The sequence below is a fragment of the Coturnix japonica genome, chromosome 6, assembly GCF_001577835.2.
Source record: "Coturnix japonica isolate 7356 chromosome 6, Coturnix japonica 2.1, whole genome shotgun sequence".
NCBI lineage: Eukaryota > Metazoa > Chordata > Aves > Galliformes > Phasianidae > Coturnix > Coturnix japonica.
This window is the reverse complement of record NC_029521.1, coordinates 19235653-19256959: the sequence shown is the minus strand read 5'-3', so window position 1 is coordinate 19256959 and position 21307 is coordinate 19235653. Positions and strand designations below refer to the sequence as shown.

The window sequence follows — 21307 nt, the reverse complement described above, 5'->3', positions numbered from 1 at the left end:
TTAGACGTTGGACCTTCCTCTGCAATTGATGGCAAGGGGCTTATTCCTGAGCAATTAGTCATTGTATCACCCTTGACTCCTGAGCTACAAACACTGAACAATGAAACAGCAGTTTTCTTCTGCTCTGTGCACCCTGCCCTTTTACCTAATGCTTCTTGAAATCCTGTGAGATGAAGCAAATTCTATTTGTTTTAGGATAGACCCATCCCCTACAGCCCCCACTTCCCAGAGTAGCAGGATGGTGGTTTAGGGCCAGTCTCCCTCCAGGTGTGGCTCTCTGGCTGTCACTGGGGTACTGGGGGTTGCTGGAGTGGTTCCAGCAGAGGAAAGATGTACCACACCAACACAGGTTGTCTTGTGGGACCATATACCTTTCTCAGTATACACTGATAAAGGCTGTGATTTTCAAGCAATGGCTCTATGGTGCAGTGAGTCTGTGACAGCAGTTTCCCTTCCATCTCTCCTCTGAGCCTCCCTCTCTTGCCTTCCCTGGAACTCATGTGGTTTTCCAAGGCCCTTTTGATCACTGGTTTGCTTTCAGAGTTACACAACCACACCAAGTTAACAATTAACTGTGTGCCATCAGGATTTGATCCTGACACCGACCAAGGGTGTGTAGGGACTTTTATTCCAAGCATCTACCCAGGACTCTCACAACTGAGCAGAACGAGAGAAGGAGCTGCTGGCTCTGCCCGCCCCAGGCATGCCAGCATCTCTGGAGGAGTTCTGTGGCTCCGTCTTCTGGGTGAGTGGCTGTGTTGGCCCCATTGGGGTAGGGAGCTTGGTGGGCAGTAAGTCAGGATGGTGGGTGCTGAGTGGGGTGGAAACAGGAGGGATAGAAGCTATAAGAGTGCTGGTGCTGTGAGTCAGGTGATGGCTGAGCGATCCTGAGTGACTTCAGGGGAGGATCAGGTTCGGTGCTGGGAAAAGGTTCTTCTGCAGAGAGCAGTGGGCACGGAGCAGGTTCACCAGGCAGTGGTCACAGCCCCAGGCTGACAGGGTTTGGGAAACACCTGGACAGTGTTCTCAGATGTAGGGTCTGATTGTTGGGTGGCCCTTTTGCAGAGCCAGGGGTTGGTCTATAGATCCCTTCCAACACTGGATATTCTATGATTCTGTGGTTCTATGACCTGACTGTCCATTCTTGTCTCCAGAATGACTCCTACCTTGCTCGCCCAGATGCCGACCTGCCGGTGTGCTTCCAGCAGACAGTGCTGGTCTGGATCCCCCTCGGCTTCCTCTGGGTTTTGGCTCCATGGCAGCTCCTTCCCATTTGCAAATCTAAATCCAAGAAATCATCTCTGACCAAACTCTACATCATCAAACAGGTAGAGTGGGGCTGAGGGAGCACAGAGGGCAGCAGGTGCAGCCCGGGTGAGCAGTGGTGAGTAGAAAGCTTCTAAGCTGGAGTGGGGTGAAGAATGAACAGATGAGAAGTGTAGGAGCAAAGAAACACTGATGGAACACCCAGAAGGCAGTCTGTGATGACACATACCTAGGACAGAGGACAGCATAGGGCTGGGATGCTCCAGGAGGGAGGTCTTAGGTGTGCATTGCAGCCTCTGATATTATGTTATTGTGTGCCTCAAGGTTAAAATGATGACAGTGCTCCCATGAAAGGGCATAAGAAAGATCTTTGCACCAGGTTTGGGTTGGAAAAGGTGCAGTGATCTACAGGGCTTAATGCTTTTATATCCAGTCTTTTTGTCTCCTACTGGTTTCCAGTGCATGTGGTGGGCTGGGTCTCTCCTTACAACTGCCCTTCTCTCCACACAGGTGCTGGCTACATTGCTGTTGATGACAGCTGTGGCAGAGTTGGTCTTGACAATTACAGAGGGCACAGGGCAGAACCCCCTGCCAGCTGTCATGTACACCAACCCCAGCCTGTACATCGTCACATGGGTAAGGGTCAGCGGGACAGTGTGCTGAGTGTCACCAAAGAGATGGCATGAGATGGCAGGGCAGCAGAAAGCTTCAGTAGCATGGGGATGGAAGGAGGCTGCATCTGCAGGGGAGCAGCCTGGGAGATGGGGATGGGGCAGCTCTGAGAACCTGCGGGGATTCTGTGGGAAGGAAGAATTGAGAAGTGCCGTAGAATTCTGAGGCAGAGGAGATTCGTGATTAGAGATTGGATTTGTGAATGAAGATATGTGAGACTGGTCCTCTGGGGAACTGAGGGCACAGGAACTATGTGCGCAGTGGAACACGTGCGCAGGAGTAGTAGATATCTTGTGGAAGTTACCCACCAATCTAACAGTATAATAAATCCATAAAACTTAGAAGCTACACTTACATGCAAACACAACAATTAGCTAATGATTGCTATTTTATCAGTTGGATTCATGTGCAAAGTTTAGGAGATACTGTTAACCATGGGTCTCTGACCTGTGTAATGCCAGGCACGCAGTTGATGTTCAGGAGCCAGGGCACTGCTTTATGCCCGCTCTTTACAGCATGGCCAAGAACCTGGGGTGAGAGCAGCTAAAGCATAATGCCGGGGTGCCCTCAGACCTTGTTTTTCCTATGAGTATTTTGATATGATGTCTCCCTGAAGTAAACCTTTGCCCTGTGCAATGAACTCTGAAGCTCCTGTAGGACTTGCAAAGACCATGCGTGCCAGTGCCTGGGGACACATACCCCAAGGGTGTGTTTGAAAGGCTGATCTGGTCCTGCTGCCCTGACCAAACCTCAGTGATGTTCCTTCTCACAGGTCCTGGTCCTGCTGATCCACTATGCACGGCACTTCTGCTTGTGCAGAGATTCGGTGGTACTGTTCTGCTTCTGGATCCTGTCCCTGCTCTGTGGGATCCTGCCATTCCAGTCCCTTGTCCGGAGAGCACTGCAGGTTGGGTTTGGCAAGAAACTGTATATTTCCCCATGGCACTGTTCTGTCCCCAGAGAAAGTAACAGAATCGTAGAATACCCCAAGGTATTATCCCATAAGGGTCATCAAGTCCCTTATGGACCTCAGCCCCTGAACAAGCTCTCAGTGGCATTACTGAGGTCCCAGCTGCCCTATGGGAACTGGAAGAGAAATAGCCTTTTAAATTCACCCTCTCCCTTTGAGGAAGTGTGAGAAAACCAGGACTAATTTCTCCCCTTATGGACATCTGGGAGGAGGGAAGGGAGAAGGAAAGAGGGGTGGTGAGAAGAAGCTGAGACAGGGCACAGAGTTCTGCAACTGCCCTGTTGGGACTGCCCTTATTTGGATGCTGTTTCTGGGGGCCAGTTGGCCTTGAGACAAGCCCCAGTAGTCATCCTAGGCTCTACTTTCCCACAGGATCCTATCTCAGATGTGCGGCGGTTTGTCCTCTTCTTCATCTCCTATGGGCTCCAGCTGCTGCTCTTTGTTGTCTCAGGCTTCTCAGATATATCCCCAGAAGCAAAAGAAATTGCAGAGAAGGTATGAAGTGCATGCAGGGGTGGGTGAGGGTGCCAGGAAGGTGTCAGCAAGGGGTACAAGGACAGCTGGAGGCTGCAGCCTGGTGCTGGTCAGTTCTTGTCAACTTCATCTCAGCACCTGCAATGCCTCAGTACTCCTCTTTTCTTTGCATTCTAGAACCCAGAGGTGACAGCCTCCATCCTGAGCTCCGTCACCTTTGAGTGGTACAGCAGGTGAGCAGGGCTATGGGGAGGTCTGGGTGGTGAAATGCAGGGAAGCCTCAGGGCTGAGCTGCACAGGCTGCTGTGAACCATAGAATCACAGAATAGTTGGGTTGGAAGGGACCATAAAGCCCATCCAGTTCCAGCTCCCTGCTGTGGGCTGGTTGCTACCCAACAGGGCAGGACTGAGGGCCTCATCCAAGATCTGGCCAGGAGAAGCTCTGTAATCAGTGCAGTCTGTGCAGCCTGAGCTTGCACAGTTCCCACCTTGCTGTGCACAGGTACTCGGTGCATCAGGCCCAGCCTGAAGGTAGCAGGGATCTGTCATGGCTCTGTCATGTGGCATGAAAGTTGCATGGGAGCTTCAGCCACACCAGTCTGTGAGCACAAATCAGGGCTTGAGCTGCAGAGAGCTCTGTAACTCTCCCTCTGTTAGGACCAGACCCTGAAAGCTCTGTATTTGCAGTATGGACCTTCCTACAGATGCAGTGTTGGAGACTTGCTAAGGGGAGATCTCTCTGCCCCACAGGATTGTTTACAAGGGCCATCGGAAGCCCTTGGAAATTGAAGATGTCTGGGAGTTGAAAGATAAAGACAGGACACAGGCCATATCTGCTGCTTTTCAGAAGAACATGAAAGCTGCATTGAGGAAGGCCCAGGAAGAATTAGAGAAACGGAAACGCAAGAAAAGACGCCGGGAACATGATACAGAGCACATGAATGGGATGAGCAAGGCCCAGAGCCAGGACGTCCTGGTGCTGGTAAAACCCTTCCCATGTGTGGCCTTGCACGAGATGCAGAGATCCTTGTTGAGTAGGGTCACCTCATCTCCCCGCAGTCCCCACTGCTGAGTTTCCTGACTCTGATTCTTCAGGGCCATGGGCAAGGATGGGGAATTCTGTGGCAAGGTCTTTCACATCCTCCTTAGATCCATATTTTTTGAGATACCGTGATATTCTCCATCCTTATGCCCTGCAGAAGAACAGGAGCCATCCCTCAAGTTTGCAGTACAAGTAGCTCCCTTGTCTCTGTGTTTCCCTGCCCCAGGTCTAAGTGAAAATCACTCTGAATGAGAGAGAGAATCATAGAATCATTCAGGTTGGAAGAGACCTCTAAGATCATCCAGTCCAACCATCAGCCCATTCCCACCCTGCCCACTAACCATGCCCTTTGGTGCCACATCTCCACATTTCTTGAATACCTCTAGCAATCGTGACTCCACCACCTCCCTGGGCAGCCTGTGCCAATGCATCACCACTCCTTCTGAGAAGGATTTTTTCTATAATTTATTCATAATACACATAGATAATATGACAGGAGATAAAGCAGGGCTTCATTCAGGACACCTGATCTGGGGGCTACGTAGCTGCCCTGGAAGCATCCTTCCAGGTGCCAAAAGCCATAGGACCCATTCACTTATTTCTGTCTGGGCTTCCCTCTAGGAGGAGAGACAGCCAAAGAAGAAGAAAAAGAAGAAGGGAGGTAAAGGGGACTCTTCTCACAAGGATTACCCCAAGAAGTGGCTGATGAAAGCCCTCTTTAAGACCTTCATTGGGAACCTCATGATGTCGGTGGCTTTCAAATTGGTACATGATGTGCTTGTGTTTGTCAGTCCCCAGCTGCTGAAGTGAGTCACACCTCCCTGCCCCATCCTGGCCTTGCTCCCAGCCCCACCACCTCCCTGTGTGCTCAGCACCCAACTGCCTGTGTTGGTTTGGAGCACCCTGTTGGGTCTGTCTCTATAGGTGGGTGGCTCATGGACTCTCTGCCCCTCAGGCTGCTGATCGCCTTTGTGTCAGATGCGGAAGCCTTTGCCTGGCAGGGGTACCTGTACAGCATCCTGCTTTTCCTGACTGCGATGCTCCAGTCCCTCTGCCTGCAGCAGTACTTCAACCTATGCTTCCAGCTTGGCACAAATGTGCGTGCCAGCCTCATTGCTGCTATCTACAAGAAGGTTGGTATGGCTCTGTCACCATCCCCACTTTCTCCCAGCTGGGCTGGGAATTCCAGCATCTCTTGCCCACCAGCCCAGTGCAAACAGCACATTTGATAGTTACCAGAATCTGAGAAGCAGTTTCAGCCTGACCTGGTGTTTCCCAGCTCTGCTCCCATAAGGTTTGCACTGACCATGATTTCTCTCTCCAGGCACTCACCATGTCCAGTGCCACTCGCAAAGAGTCTACAGTGGGAGAGACTGTGAACCTGATGTCAGCTGATGCCCAAAGATTCATGGACTTGGCCAACTTTGTTCACCAGCTCTGGTCATCACCCCTGCAAATTATCTTGTCTATCGTCTTCCTCTGGCTAGAGCTGGGCCCCTCTGTCCTGGCTGGCATTGCAGTCATGGTGCTGCTCATCCCTATAAATGGATTCCTGGTCAACAAGTCCAAACACATACAGGTCGGTGGTGGGAGAAAGGTTCTCCCTGTTCTTCCTGCTCCTCTGGCATTTCTTGTTATGCTGCAGATCTTTCCCAGACTAGGAAGTTCATCTGTCTTGGGTTGAGGTGGTCATCCAGACTCATAGGATGTCTCCCTGGGTCCTGGAGCCCTCCCTTCCCTTCCCTAGGGCAGACCAGGTGCATTCCCAAGAGTGAGCTCTATCTGTTTGAGGTGTAGCCATGACCTCTGGCTCTTCTGTTTGTAGGTGAGGAACATGAAGAACAAGGATGAACGCATGAAAATAATGGGTGAAGTCCTCAATGGAATCAAGGTGAGCAGTGGAGTATGGATCCCTTGAAAAGTGGACATTCCAGTGAGGCCAGCACTCACTCACTCTGGTTATCTCACAGATCTTGAAGCTTTTTGCCTGGGAGCCCTCATTTGAGAAGCGAATCAATGAGATTCGGGCATGTGAGCTGAAGAACTTGCTGAAGTTTTCATACCTTCAGTCAGTTTCTATCTTCGTGTTCTCTTGTGCCCCCTTCCTGGTGAGTGCCAGCAGGCTGGGGAAAGCTGCACTTTCCTGAGGGTATGGGAAAGATGGAGAACCTCAGCTGCTATGGGGGAAAGCAAGTGACCTGGGCTGCACACAACTGCACTGATGGTGGCTTTCTCTGTCCCAGGTCTCCTTGGCCAGTTTTGCTGTCTATGTACTGGTGGATGAGAACAACGTCCTGGATGCACAGAAAGCCTTCACCTCCATCTCCCTTTTCAATGTGCTACGCTTCCCCATGGCCATGCTGCCCATGGTTCTCTCTTCCCTGGTGCAGGTCAGCCCTTGAGAGGACTGCCTGATACCTCTGTCTGAGCCAGCACATGGGGCTCAGATATGTGATGGTCCTGGGCCTTGGACACCCAGGGATCAGTGCACAGGGCTCTTCTGGCAGTGGGGTGGGATGGGACTCACCTGTGTGACACAGGCTTAGGGCTCAGAGGTGGGGGATGATGCTTGAGTGTAGGCTATATATGGGGTGCTCTGCTTAGGGGGCTCCTGTAAGCATGCCCAGCTGTGCCTCATGCCATCCTCTTTCTGCCATGGCAGACCAGTGTCTCAAAGGAGAGGCTGGAGCGGTACCTGGGTGGAGAGGATCTGGACACCTCGTCTATCCATCATGACTCCATCCCAGGTAGGTAAAGCTCTGGCTTAGTCCCTATGGATTGTTGGCTGGCCTCACCTTGCCCCAGTGAGCAGCAGGCAGATAATGATATGCTGGGAGCCATGGGGCATTTCAGAGGTGCAGGCAGGAGCTGAGCAGAACCAGGTGAAGGGCTGCGTGGAAGGTTTTGGGGCTGGTACAGATTGGTCAGGTTGGGATGCCCAACCCAGTTGCAAGGGATGAGGCCAGCTTGCCCTTTCTCAGCCCTGAACTGCATCTCTTTGCTGACAGGCAGTGCTGTACGCTTCTCAGAGGCCACGTTTACCTGGGAGCAGGATGGGAACCCTGTGATAAGAGAGTAAGTGCTGTGTGCCACATGGAGCCTGATGGGTCCCTCTCCCTCTAAGCTTTTAGTTGAGCAAGGCAGTCATCTCCTTAAAGTGCCATTCACGTTGAACCCCCAGCTGTGCTCTACTCTGTGTGGGTCCTGTGCAGGAGACATGCTGCTCAATGGGTTCTTTTGCAGTGTCACCCTGGACATCAAACCTGGGAGCCTGGTAGCTGTGGTCGGGGCTGTGGGCTCAGGGAAGTCTTCGCTGATATCGGCCATGCTGGGGGAGATGGAGAATATCAAAGGACACATCAATATCCAGGTGAGAGTGTCTGGCTGGTGTCAGGGGCTGTGGGGCTTACGAACAGGCAGCAGGGCAGACACTGGGTGACCATGTGTCCCCCAGATGAGGGACCAGAGCGGTCCTGAGAGGCAGGAGGTGGCCGTGTTTGGGCTGATGCTCTGATGATGACCTTGTTCTTGTATCTCTCTCCCAGGGCTCCCTAGCCTATGTCCCCCAGCAGGCCTGGATCCAGAATGCCACACTGAGAGACAATATCCTTTTTGGGTCAGAGCTGGATGAAGCTAGGTACCAGAAGGTCATCAAGGCCTGCGCCCTCCTTCCAGACCTGGAGCTACTACCTGCAGGTGACCAGACAGAGATTGGAGAGAAGGTATCAGCCTTGGGCACTGTGCAGTAGGGATGAGCAAATATGTGATGAACACAGGTGGCAGAGAGAAGGGCTGTCACCCTGTGGCAGCCTGGGGCTCATTGGAAATTCCTTCTCATTCAGGGCATTAACCTGAGTGGGGGCCAGAAGCAGAGGGTCAGCCTGGCCAGGGCAGTGTACAATGATGCGGACATTTACATCCTGGATGACCCTCTATCTGCTGTGGATGCACATGTTGGCAAGCACCTCTTTGAGCATGTTCTGGGACCTAAAGGGCTGCTGCAGAAGAAGGTGAGCATCTGTGCCCTCCTTCCTGGGACACGGCCAGGCAGAAATGTCTCTGGCACTGTGATGCCCAAGAGTTTAGCCCAAGGTTTGGGGAACAAGGAGTGTTCTGATTTCACCTCCTCCAACCACACTGCCACTTTATTGCAGACACGGATCTTGGTGACGCACAGTATCAGTTTCCTGCCCCAGGTTGATAACATCGTGGTGTTGGTGGCAGGAGCAGTGTCTGAACATGGTTCCTACAGCACCCTGCTTGCAAACAGGGGGGCCTTCGCCCAGTTCCTGAACTCGTATGGCAGCCAGGAGGAGAGTGCTGCAGAGGAAACTACAGCAGGTACTGGAAATACCACTGGGTACAGGAAATGTGTGTGTATTGAAGTTCTGAAAGCTTCAAGATGTGATTCATTGGTCTGTCCTTCATTCTCATGTCTGTAGCTGTTGATTTAGATGGGGTTGAAGAGCAGGGGGATGAAGGTATGGAGCCTTGTGTGGAGGAGGGGCCCGATGATGTGGTGACCATGACGCTGAAGCGAGAGGCCAGCATCCATCGCAAAGAGTTCACCCGCAGGTGGGGACTCAGCCAGAGCCCTCCCCTCTCTCACCTTCTTCCTGCATTGCTCTTTAGGAGACCAGGGAGCTTTGCTGGGGAGATTCCTGCAGAGAAGGGGATGGGAACTTCCCTTGCTGCTTCTAACCCTAGTTAATGCTGGGTCAGGATCATCTGATCTTGCTTTTACTTGCCTTGCTGTGACCTTGTGGTCTTCCACAAAGCTTGTTCAAAGCTGCTTGTGTAGGGGCACTCATCCCAGAGAGCTCCAGCACTGGTGTCCCAGTGCAATGTGGGGATGCACCCCGAGAGCAGGACCTTCAGAGCAGCACTCCAATACTAACAGTCCCCATCACCTCCCTGCAGCATCAGTAAGCAGAGCACCACTTCTGTGAATAAGGCCCAGGAGGAGCCCATCAAGATAAAGGGCCAGAAGCTGATTGAGAAGGAAACTGTGGAAACTGGCAAGGTGAGGAGGATGGAGAAGGAGGCAGAGGGGCACTGGTACTAACCTTGATTCTTGCCAAGAGGAGCCAATGCCAGCTTCCTGTGGCCCTGTTGCAGCCAGGACACAGTACTGCATAGAGCTGATGGTGAAGGTCCCTGACAGTGCAGTGTGGTGGAGGGAGGACTGAGGCAGCAAGTCTAAGGTTTTGTTGGGTGACACTGGCTGTGATTTGCTGGGCAGTGATAACGGGCTTAACTTCTCCACAGGTGAAGTTCTCTATGTACCTGCGGTACCTCCGTGCTGTTGGTTTGGTCTTTTCCTTCTGTGTTGCCATGAGCTACGTGGGAGAGTATGCTGCCTATGTGGGGACCAACTTGTGGCTCAGTGCCTGGACCGATGATGCAGAGCGCTACCAGAATGAGACCTACCCAGTGCAGCAGCGAGACCTGCGGATCGGTGTCTTTGGGGCGCTGGGGGTTTCACAGGGTGAGTGTGGGGACACAAGGTGCTGCTCACTCAATGATGTGGTCCTGCAGGGATAAGGCTGGTGAGATGCAGTTACTGTGGCATGGTGAGGAGATGGGATGCAGGATGTCACAGTGGGACATCACACAGCTTCACTGTTCCATGTTGCCCCATGACTGCCCAGGGCCTGTGTCACATGTGAGCTGGGGCTGACCACTCTGTGCTCTCCTTGCAGCTCTCTTCCTGTTCCTTGCAACCATCCTGTCTTCTCACGGTGCCATGCGGGCCTCCCGGATTGTGCACGAGCAGCTTCTCAGTAACATCCTTCGTGTTCCCATGAGCTTTTTTGACACAACTCCCACTGGCCGCATTGTGAACAGGTTTGCCAAGGTAGGAGAACAGCCCCCACACGGAGAAGGTGTTCTGGCAGGTCTGGAGAGTGTTGAGTGGTGCTATGCTCTGTGGAGCAGAAGGATATGGTGAACGTGTGGCTCACAATGAGGTTAACCACATCTTGGACTGTATATATGAGAAAGAAAGTGGCCAGCAAATTATAGGAGATTGTATCTCATCTCCTCAGTGCAAGGCAGGCCACAGCTGGATGCTGAGACCTGTTTTGGGTCCACCTGGCCAAGAGGGATGTAGAAAAACTGAAGAGAGTTCAGAGTAAATTATAAAGGGGCTGGAGCCTAGAGCTGTCCTGAGACAATGAGAAGGCCAACTAAAAAAATGCAGTCAGTGTAAAGGACTTTGCAAAGTCTTATTATTAAAATCTTCTCCATTAATTCAGCTGTTCCCAAGCTTGGAGCTGTGACCCTAAATGTGGCTGTGACTTTCACATCACTATAGTTTAATTCAATACTTTTGCAAGTATGTGTGAAGCCTCTGGGTTTCTTTCTCTCTCTTGGGTCACTGACTGCTTCTCCCTGCTTCTTTCTGCACCACAGGACATCTTCACAGTAGATGAGACCATCCCCATGTCTTTCCGCAGCTGGCTCAACTGTTTCATGGGTATCATTAGCACATTGCTCATGATTGCCTTGGCCACCCCCTTATTCACTATTGTTATTGTTCCCTTGGGCATCTTCTACTACTTTGTGCTGGTGAGTAGCTGGAGCTTGAGAGCAGCTCTTGCCCTGCCTGGAGCACTGTCCCTGTCACTGCTGGGCTTTGTGTTGGTAACCGAGCTGTTCCTTATTTCAGCGCTTCTACATCTCCACATCACGCCAGCTGCGGCGCCTGGACTCCGTCACCAGGTCTCCCATCTACTCCCACTTTGGTGAGACAGTGTCAGGCCTTTCTGTCATCCGGGCCTATGGACATCAACAGCGGTTCCTGCAGCACAACGAGAAGACAATGGACATCAACCAGAAAAGTGTTTACTCTTGGATAATCTCAAATAGGTGAGTTTGCTCCTTATGCCACAGCACTCTGCATCCAGGTCCTGGGAGAGGTTCTGGAGATGCTAAAGTCCTCCTTCATAATCATAGAATCATAGAATTGTTTGAGTTGGAAGGGACACTTAAAGGTCATCTAATCCATCTCCCCCATAATGAGCAGGGACACCTACAGCTCCATCAGGAGGTGCTCTGAAGGTCTGTGTAGGAATTGGGAGAGCTTTGGATAGGGCCACTGTCTGTGGAAGGAGGCTTTTCAGGGTGATTTTGAAAGTATGCACAGCCTGGGTGGAGTGAGCTGTGCTGTCAAGTGTGAGTCCTGGGAAGATGCCGATGCTCCAGGTCAAGTGGGAGTGTGATGGGGTCACTTTCTGTTGCCGGTTTATGGTGCTGAGCTCAGCACTGGTGAGATGCTGGTCTCACTGGCTGGCCCTGTGCTCTCCCGTTGCAGATGGCTGGCCATCCGCCTGGAGTTTGTTGGGAGCCTGGTGGTCTTCTTCTCTGCAGTTCTGGCTGTGATTTCAAAAAACTCTTTGGAAGGTGGCATTGTGGGTCTCTCCGTCTCCTCTGCCCTCAATGTGAGTCAACCAAAGTTTCTTCTGTTAGGTTTTTGGGATGATGGCTCTGGGCTGGCTGCACAATGCTGCCCCACATTCATCTGCAGTGTGTGGAGAGGGGATTAGCTGGAGTGTCTGATGGAGAGAATGATTACCTGGGGATTGAAACCAGGGGAACATGTATCTGTGTGTAATGGGGGTGCTTGCTGCCCTGGGGAGGAGCATGTTCTCGATGAACTCTCAACAGGAGGTGGTTGTTCTCGGGCCCCACTGAGCTCTGTGGCTCTGCCATGCAGGTGACCCAGACACTGAACTGGCTGGTGCGGGTGTCTTCAGAGCTGGAGACAAATATTGTGGCAGTGGAACGGGTGCACGAGTACACGAAGGTCAAGAGAGAGGTGAGTAGAGCAGGGTGTTGGCCAACACCTGCTGCACAGCTCAGTGCAGCCCCCTAACCCTCCTGTGCCCCCAGGCTCCATGGGTGACAGACAAGCGCCCACCCCACGGCTGGCCCAGCAAAGGCGAGATCCAGTTTGTGGATTACAAAGTTCGGTACCGACCTGAACTGGAGCTGGTTCTTCAGGGGATCACCTGCAATATTCAGAGTACTGAGAAGGTGAGGACCTCTCTGCCTGCACCGCACCCTTCCCCTAATGACACTGTATCATTGTTGGGTTTGAGAAGGCCCACCAAGTGGAGATGAGAGCCCTCACTCAGTTATTTTCAGCCCTGTTAGGTGGTCTAAACATATGCTCCCACAGGTTGGGGTTGTGGGCCGGACAGGGGCTGGAAAATCCTCCCTCACCAACTGCCTCTTCCGTGTACTGGAGGCTGCTGGGGGAAAGATCATCATTGATGGGTTGGACATAGCGACCATTGGCTTGCATGACCTACGCAAGAACATTACCATCATCCCCCAGGTGAGCCAACTCCAGCTTTTCTGCACCCCACAGCTTCACAGCTCTTTCCTGGGCACCCCGTGGCCCTTAGCACCTCCCTGAGTGCTGCAGAGATCCCACCTGGAGCATCCTCCATCAGCACCACCTCCCTGCCCAGGGGCAGGCAGCAGGGCAAGCATTCAGCCCTGCTGAATGACCACTGTGGGTGCAAACACTCTGTGCTGTCCCTGGCAGGATCCTGTGCTCTTCACTGGTACCCTGCGGATGAACCTGGACCCTTTTGACCAGTACACTGATGAGGAGGTGTGGAAGGCCCTCGAGCTAGCTCACCTGAAGGCATATGTGCAAGAACTTCCTGAGAGGTTGCAACACATCGTGAGCGAGGGAGGGGAGAACCTGAGGTGAGCAAAGGAACTGAAACATGCCCCTCTCATGGGCCTAGGAGGGGGTTGTGGTGGGCTGAGGGGCTGAGACAGATGGGCAACCTGTTTACCTGGTAACTCACATCCCCTACCTACCCACAGCGTTGGGCAGAGACAGCTCGTGTGTCTGGCTCGGGCCCTTCTCCGCAAAGCCAAGATCCTCATCCTGGATGAAGCAACAGCAGCTGTGGATCTGGAAACTGATCACTTAATCCAGACAACAATCCGGAGTGCGTTTGCCAACTGCACCGTCCTGACCATTGCCCACCGCCTCCACACCATCATGGACAGCAACAGGTACCATAGGGCACAGGAATGGGGCTCAGGGCTCCTGGGGTGGGGAGAGGTAGCCAGTAGCAGATGCAAGGATGCAGCCAGAGGGCAAAAGTGGTTGCAGTGCCCAGGAAAGCAATGTACAGTTTCTGGGAGTGCAGAACAGAGGAGGGGAAAATGGTCACGTATTAGTTATGCCTCTGGGGGGGGGGGGGGGGAAGTAATGTTTTTGGGACCCTCTACAACAGCAGGCCACAGAGGGGTTATTGACACCAAATACATTTCACCATCCAGCACAGAGATGAGAGCTGTGCGCTGGTGCTGTTGCCAGCAGCACTATCAGCTTTGACTGCTGGAGCTCAGGTGTTCTCATTTCCCACTGCCAGGGTGATGGTGATGCATGCAGGGAAGATTGTGGAATTTGACAGCCCTGAGAAGCTACTTCAGAAGCAGAGCGTCTTCTCTGCAATGGCAAAGGACGCCGGCATCACCAACACAGAAACCACCACGCTGTAGGTGGCGTAAACAGCATGCAGCTTGTGTGTGAGCAGCTCCCTCCTGCTGGGACTCATCAACCCAGCACCTGAATCTCCCTGCAGCTGGACTGCCCAGGACTTTGTCTCTACAGCTGTGAAGTGGAGAGAGTGACTTCTCTAACTGGCAGGGACAAAAGATAGAGACTTTGACCTGTTACCTGCTGCTACACCCTGCCAGCTGTGTACATGAGGGTCTCGAGCTACATAACTTATAGAGAAAAGAGTTATGTCAAGCAGGGAAACAATGTACCCCTCAGGGGTCCAAGTTTTTGTACTTTGTTATGTCAGGGGAATCTTGCTGAGAGATGCTGTAGCACTACTGAATGAAATTGACAGTATAATCTAAGTGAATGTTATAATTTATTTACCTCTTGTAACTGTTTCTACTCTTCCTACTAAAAGACTGATTTTAAGCTATGCTAAATAAGCCTCAGTTCAGCTTTAATTCCGGCCAGTGTTTGGATGAAGGTGGTACAGAGGTTATGCAAATAAATGTGGGGGGCGTCCAAATCAAGTGGTACAGATGGACCCAGGAGTTTGCCCCAGCCAAGAACTCAGGCAGTGAAGGTGGAAGAACAGTCTCAGTGGGTGCAGCTCCCCTTGATTGCAATGCGAATGAATGAGGCAGTCCCTGAGGCTATTGTAAGCACTGCTGGGGCACCCCACATAAGCTGCAGAAATGCAGGCACATATGCACAACACACCAACATGCACACACCACACACACATAATACAGTAGTTACCACTGACAAACCCTTGATGCTTTGTTCTTGGGCATCAAGCCGAGAGCTGCAGCACTGATGGAAGTTGTGTGTGTGTACTTGCATGGACTGAGTAGAGCAAAACTCTTCCGCGTAAGATGCAAACCACCCACAACCCTGTTGTGTCATGTAACACTGCAGCCAGAGAGGGCAGTGCAATCTATCTTGGTCTAGAGGAAGGTATCCCTGCCTATAGCAGGGGGTTGGAACAAGGTAATCTTCAAGGCCCCTTCTAACCTAAACCATTCTATGATTCCATGATGTAGTGAGGACCTCACTGAAATGTAAATGGCACTGCAGGCACTGCAGGGTCCACAAGAAGCTTTGCCCTCAGCCTCCTCACACACCAAGCCAGACACACACCAAGCATTCCCCATCTCTACCCCAGCACATGCACAGGTGCTTCCTATATACAAGGGCAAACCTTTATTTATGGAGCAGCAGTGCAAGGGACTCAAACACTGCCCCAAGGACAAAGGAGCTTCTTTCAGGTCATGGCAGCAGCACATAAGACACAGTACCCCCGCAAAGGGCACAGCATCCCTCCCAGAACATAAGCACCATCTCCAGTGCCCTGAAGCATGCACAGGTAAGGCACACCTGGTCAGAGCCCACAAAAATGAGGTGGCAGGACAGCCAGTGCTTTGCCTTTTGTCTTGCTCCAGAGGAGCTATGTGGGCATGCTAGAACAAAGAGGGGGGTCCTGGACACTGGAGACAGTATGGATACAAGGCAAGGTGGTGTTCAGAACCTATAGCTGGTCCCGGAAGCAGGTGCTTAATGGTTGCTGCTAGCAGCAGAGCTTAGTGGCACCCCCCCTTCAGGAGACCAAGCACATAGACACAGTATCCACTGGGGCTCTACAGTGGGTGCTCCTGGAGGCTGGACTCACTGTGTAATTGAACTATTCACAGCAATCCTCAAAGCAGCTTCCTCTGGTCAGAACAGACATTGCTGATCTGGGGTCCTACACAGACAAGGCAGGACCTGCTGCTGCTAAGGCACAGAGAACTTGTTCACAAGGCTCTAGGCTGCTTCTAACACTATTTTGCTAAAGATGGCCTCAGCAACAGTCTTCCACAATTTAAATCCACAGTAGCTCCTCAGTCTTGGTCTAGCCATTTCCCCCTGGGCCACAGCCCCACTCTGCTCATGGCTGGAGGATAAAACAGCTCAGGGTGTCAGGGTGACAGCTGCTGGCCCCTGCTCTTGGGCAAAGTGCCTGCTCTGCCAGCCCACCTTCCCTCTTTCCCACAGCACAGCCTCATCCCCTTGGGGCAAGCAGTGGAGGCCGTGGGCCCCTTGCAGTCCTGGTAGGCACAAGGTGGGGCCTCCTGCCCCCTCAGCCTCACGTGTACTCTGTCTTCCGGATGTAGCTGGAGGGCACATAGCCCTGCTTGCCGTGTGCCTCAGCCAGCCACCACTCCTGATTGCCCGTGATGTCTTCAAACTGCAGGATCTTGAGTCTCTGGTTAGCTGACACACTCAGCTCATTCATGTTTCGGCCTTTGAAGGTGTAGAGAGCATAATAGACCTGCTGGGCAAAGGGAGGTGTCAGTCAGACAGGCACTCAGCATGTGCCACATGGCACAGATTGTGCACTGAGATCTGCTGAAAACCAAGACACACTGTTGAGTTTTGGCTTGAGCAAAGAGCAGCAGACCCAGCCCAGCCTCTGCCAGAGCTGTCCCCAACTGTCCACCCCCACTTGCAGCCTTGGTCTGTGCACATCTCATCACAAGAGAAAAGTCTCTACCTCACACTTTTCTCCCTGGTCATGCCTACAGAGGATGACTCAACCTCCACACAAGTGGAGCCTTCACACCCCAAACACCAGCTACCTCAGGACTCACCTGGTTGCCTTCTGACTCGCCACTCTCGAGCTCAGAGTCTCTGTTCTCCACCAAGGATGCAGACCTAAGATGTGCTTTGGCAGGGTGCCCATTGCGAGGACTGGGGCTGTAGCCTGGCTCAGGTCGGCTGTAGCGGCGTGGAGATGTCACCGCTCCACCCTCCAGTGGGGCTGTCCTGTCACCAGAGCTTGGAGAGTCCATCTCTGTGGGGGACTGTGGAGAGTGGCACGGCTCTCCCAGCGAAGCAGAGTCCTGGGGGTGTTTATGAGTGAAGGCCACGGCTGCCCTGCTGGGGCTGAAGGTCAGCGTGGTACTGCTGTGGGGAGAAGAGCTGCTATGCTCAGACTCATTGGAAGAGTGGCTTCCCACTGAGACATCCGACTGGCTGCGACGCGGGTTGTAAGGCTTCAGAAAGGAGCTGTACACAAATCCTTTGGTCACTGCAGAGAGGAAGAGAAAAGGAGCTCAGATCAAAGATGAGAAGAACCAGAGGAGAGATGCAGCAAGTACCAGAGGCAGAGAGCAGCCACCTACCCCCATTGTCTACGAGCCAGCGATTCTGGCTGCCCATGGGGTCTTTCTTCTTGATGACTCCCACAATGTCTCCCTCCAGCAGTGAGACATCCAGGTCTTGGGCAGCATTGAAATTGCGATCTGCCTGGAAGAGGCTGTCAGGGGGATATCGAGCCAGGAGGGCCGCTCGGATGTCATCTGTCTGCAGGAAGTAGCTGGGCTGCAGAGGAACAAAGCAAGTGAGTGGTTATTCCAGGATGCCAGCTAGCCCTGACATGGGGTACACGTGTGACTCACCAAGGCACCTAGTGGCTGCCGCCGGGCAGACTGACGCTCCATGGTCTTCCTCTCAAAAGGCTTCCTGGGGGCTGCTTGTGACTCTGGAAAGAAGGTGAAGGCCTGGAGCTGCTGAAGGACTCGACTGTGCTCTTCCTGGAAGATGGCAATGAGGTTCCCCTCCCGGCCAGACGTCTTCAGCAACTGGAACCAGAGCAGGACCAGAGCAGTTAGGTGAAAGCTGACGATGAATGTACCTATCACACCACTGCCCCACCAGACAAACCCTGTGCAGAGATCAGCACTGCACTGAGCCTGGAGTGCTGTCTGTGATCCAGGAACCCACCGACAGCAGAGGTTTCAGCTCCTCCAGGGCCTGGCGCACAAAGTCACAGTGTGCCTCAGCATAGCCCCGCACGCAGTTGGCAAACAGCTCCTTGGCTAAGGACAAGAACTTGGGCAGCTCATCCAGCAGCTGGGCATTGAGGGCCTCGTAGTTGTTGCGGGCTGACTGCAGCTCCTCCAGTGTTCGCTTGTCCTTCAGCTTCTCCGCTCGCTCCGTGCAGTTGTGGAAGTCGAGGAGCTTGTCAAAGCGTTTCTGCACCAGCTTGTGGGGCCCTACAAACATGCTCAGCAGCTGGTTCAGGGGTGTGGTCACCAGCCGCTCTGTCCGCTCTTTCTGGTGGGTAGAGATGCAGGGAGAAGGTGAGATTAGGTGCTCTCTTCTGTCAAGCTGAGAACACCAGCAGCCCGCCCTCTGGTACACAGCTTCTCCAGAACAGCACAGTGTCCATATTCCTGACAGCATCCCACCAGAGCTCTAGAGGTTCTTTCCAACATGCATTACATTCAATATCCTACACACATGTGCCAGCATGGAAAATACTACAGGAAGGAGCTGAAGGTTGTAACATTTCAGGTATGGCTGAAGACAAATGCATGCCTAACAGATATGCTCAAGGCACAACCAAACCCCACAGCCACCAAAGCTTTCAAGAGGCAAGAGATGAGTAGGGATGCTTGCACTTATCCCAGGCTGCGTCACTTGTGCAGCCAGTCACGGGTGGAAGGGCTCCAGGGGTGTCTGCAGCACACAAGGACATAGGCTCACTCACAAAGGTGGAGAACAGCTGGTCGCTGATGAGTCGGTTCACTTTCTGGAACTGGTCCAGGTCCCCACTGCCTTTCTCCATGCACAGGTCCCACATGCTGACTGCTGCTAGTGCCTTCATGCAGGCCGACTCCTGCACCAGGGACAAGCAGTCAGTGCACCGTGCTTGCTGCCCAGGAGAACAGAACTCCCAGAGCAGGCACAAGCTTCTAGGGCAGCCCAGCCCTCCAGAGGCCAATACCCAGGCAGGGCTGAGGGCAGAAGCATTGATAAGTGGCATCATATCCAGACTCACCCGAACGTGCTGCAAGTAGAGTGAAAGGTCCCTGATGAAGGACTTGATCAGTCGCTCCTGCATCCGGAAATTTTTCTCTGTCTCCTCAAAGGCTTCATCCTTCAGCTGTGAGAGAAAAAGGCTCAAGGGAGGCAATGCAGGACTCTGCCACCTCCCAGAGTGTGAGACGTGGAGCCTCTTGCCCACAAGCCAGGGAGCAAAGGCAGGTGGTTCAAACCCTAAGCTCACTGCCTTGCTGACCTGAATCAGAACCAGCCCATCAAGAAAGGGATGTGGGGAGCCAGCAGGTACCACCATCTCCTCAAATCATGGGGTGTAAGTGCACTTGGTAGCTGATACACATTACCTGGGGCGCAAAGCCTGTGAGATGTTTGAGGTGGCTGCTCACACGGTTGGATTTCTTGATGATAGAGTGGAAGTTGATCTTGGAGATCTTCTCCATGAGGCTATCTTCATCCCCTTTCCGGTACTTAAGCACTACAGAAGATGATGCAGAAATTAGAAAACTTACCAGCACAATATCTGTGTCTTACAGTGCCTCATCAACACTTGCCTTGCTGGCTCTTCCCTAAGCAGTGCCCTAGAAATAATAAATACTGCCCATGAACTAGATCTGAGGTGGAAACTACCACTGATAATGCTGTGGTAGACTCTGATCTGAGCAGCGGTGCAGTAGAATTGCATTTAAAAAGCTACACATGAAACACAATATGTAGAGGATAATGTAGTACACATCTGACAGGAGATATTTCTTGTGATACAGTGATATGAAACGCATGCAATTCTACTACACTGCTGCTCAGATCAGAGTCTACTGGGGACAGATTCCCTTCATGTTCATGCAGCTGACACACTCACTCCCCAGCTCCTCACCGAGGTCCTTCCGACGCTTGTACTCATTGATGTTGACATTGATTTCTTTGACTGCAAGAACAGCAGCTGTGAGTGGTGCCTTGTCAGGGTGAGATTCAGGGGTGGCACTCAGCAGCTCCATCAGCAGCAGGGGGTATCGCATCACCCTTTGTACTGGTTTGATGAGGAATGAACCCAGGTTAATGTAGTTTGTGCAGCCCCTGGGAAAGGTGGAACAAAGAAGATGCACCAGTTTTCAGTCCAGCTCTATCATGTGAAGTCTGACTCCTTGAACCAACCCCTAACACAACCAGAGGACCAAAATGTTCAAATCTATTATACTTCCTAAGTCAGGCCACCCTCATCTCCAAACCCACGGCACTCCCACACCCCTGGTGACCTCAATCAGCCCCAGGTTTCCAGATCTTGCTCATAGCAGGTTATCTTTCCCAACCAGGATCCTCCCCACTACCAGACCCGCTGCGAAACCCCACACAGGCACAGTCTAAAAGGTACCAATGCTCCACTTGCCTCAGACTGTCCCACCACCCGACTGCCAGACCTAACCTGCAGCATAGGGCAGACTGACCGTGCTCAGCTCTGCAGTCAGCACAGGACTCTCCTGCCTCCTTGGGGATGATGGCTCCCCAAACCAGTTTTCAGCCCAAGATCCCCCCCTCACAATCTGCCTGTATAGTCCAAGCAGCACTGGTGGGGTATCCAGACATGCACCAAGCTGGTGGTAGGAGGTGAGTCACAAGGGAGCAGGCAGGCCAAGACAGATAAGCATGGGCTAACAAGAAGGAAGCACTTACCACTCACTGTACAGGCTCCTGATGGCCCACAGAGTGCCAAAAAGCAAAGAAAAGCAATAGGTTAATAGTGTGGTAGGCGTGCATTCCCACAGCCAGCACTCTTGCCCCCTTCTGCAGTAACACTGCCATGGCAGCCCTGTCCCAGAGCCGTGTCAGTCACTGAGCCAGGCAAACTGGCTTGCTCCTTTGCTGGTCATGGTGGCAAAGAACTTGGGGAATAGGAACTCTCAATCCATGGCATGCCGCCTTGTCCACACTTTGGTGGCCCTACAAATGTAGGCCCAGAACACACGTCCTGAGGGGCAGCAGGCTATCACTGAAACAAAGCCCTTTTCATTTGAACCTGGAGCCTTGTCACCTACACAGTGACACAACTAACCCCAGTTCTCTCACCAGCTGAATTCTGAGCACAGCTGCAGAGCAGCAGGGATGCTGGAGAGCGAACCCTCTAACCCAGCTTGGTGGCTATCACAGCCAGAGGTTCCAACCTGAGGTTATCCAGCAGGTCCACGAGTAGCTTCTGGATCTTCTCATCTTTCTCATACGTTTCCAGCAGTGCAATGGCCTCGTCATGGTTCTGGCAATACACCTTGTAAACATTCTCCAACTCTGCACGCTGTGCCAGGAACACCGGCCCTGCGTACGGCAGCAAAGTAGGACTTCAGTGTTTCCAGTAGTCCTGTTGCCTTCAACAGCCATGGAGCATTCATGGCAAGATGCCCCTGACTCCCTATCACACCCTGAGCTTGAGAGGACAGTGCTAACAGAGTATTCAGGGTGGGTGCCTCCCTGCCACGCTCTGCATGCCCACACATCCTTCATGCTTTCCTGTCACTGCAGGCCAAGTAGTGGGGGC

General features: G+C 52.6%; 2 protein-coding genes across 7 annotated transcripts in view; one reads left to right on the top strand and one right to left on the bottom strand.

Annotated features, from left to right (window-relative positions):
• Window positions 1-404: 404 nt before the first annotated feature.
• ABCC2 (ATP binding cassette subfamily C member 2) lies at window positions 405-14392 on the top strand. Of its 2 annotated transcripts, none has more exons than XM_015867204.2 (32): window positions 405-745; window positions 1155-1328; window positions 1777-1902; window positions 2711-2845; window positions 3281-3403; window positions 3560-3615; window positions 4133-4364; window positions 5049-5230; window positions 5380-5557; window positions 5749-6003; window positions 6250-6315; window positions 6395-6532; window positions 6668-6814; window positions 7087-7171; window positions 7433-7499; window positions 7668-7794; window positions 7970-8146; window positions 8267-8434; window positions 8579-8765; window positions 8867-8999; window positions 9345-9447; window positions 9693-9912; window positions 10127-10281; window positions 10839-10994; window positions 11095-11294; window positions 11740-11866; window positions 12142-12243; window positions 12318-12461; window positions 12607-12765; window positions 12979-13145; window positions 13269-13463; window positions 13826-14392. In XM_015867204.2, exons 1-32 carry the CDS (start codon window positions 704-706, stop codon window positions 13953-13955), a joined length of 4656 nt encoding a protein of 1551 aa, XP_015722690.1. In that variant the 5' UTR covers window positions 405-703; the 3' UTR covers window positions 13956-14392. The 2 variants fall into 2 exon arrangements, with proteins under 2 accessions (XP_015722690.1, XP_015722689.1); XM_015867203.2 differs by having other exon boundaries at window positions 5046-5230.
• A 747-nt stretch (window positions 14393-15139) lies between these two features.
• Window positions 15140-21307, bottom strand: part of DNMBP (dynamin binding protein) — a 28779-nt gene continuing 22611 nt past the window's right edge. For 2 of the 5 annotated variants that reach the window (XM_015867205.1, XM_032445356.1), the window contains 11 exons: window positions 20940-21087; window positions 20452-20469; window positions 19658-19857; window positions 19131-19261; window positions 18785-18889; window positions 18494-18622; window positions 17725-18057; window positions 17400-17582; window positions 17124-17322; window positions 16590-17029; window positions 15140-16273 (listed from right to left, as the gene is read on the bottom strand). In XM_015867205.1, coding sequence (XP_015722691.1) covers window positions 16085-16273; window positions 16590-17029; window positions 17124-17322; window positions 17400-17582; window positions 17725-18057; window positions 18494-18622; window positions 18785-18889; window positions 19131-19261; window positions 19658-19857; window positions 20452-20469; window positions 20940-21087 — 2075 coding nt within the window. In that variant the 3' untranslated portion in view covers window positions 15140-16084. The remainder of the gene's footprint in view (window positions 16274-16589; window positions 17030-17123; window positions 17323-17399; window positions 17583-17724; window positions 18058-18493; window positions 18623-18784; window positions 18890-19130; window positions 19262-19657; window positions 19858-20451; window positions 20470-20939; window positions 21088-21307) is intronic. The other 3 variants (XM_032445357.1, XM_015867208.2, XM_032445358.1) reach the window with 2 other exon arrangements.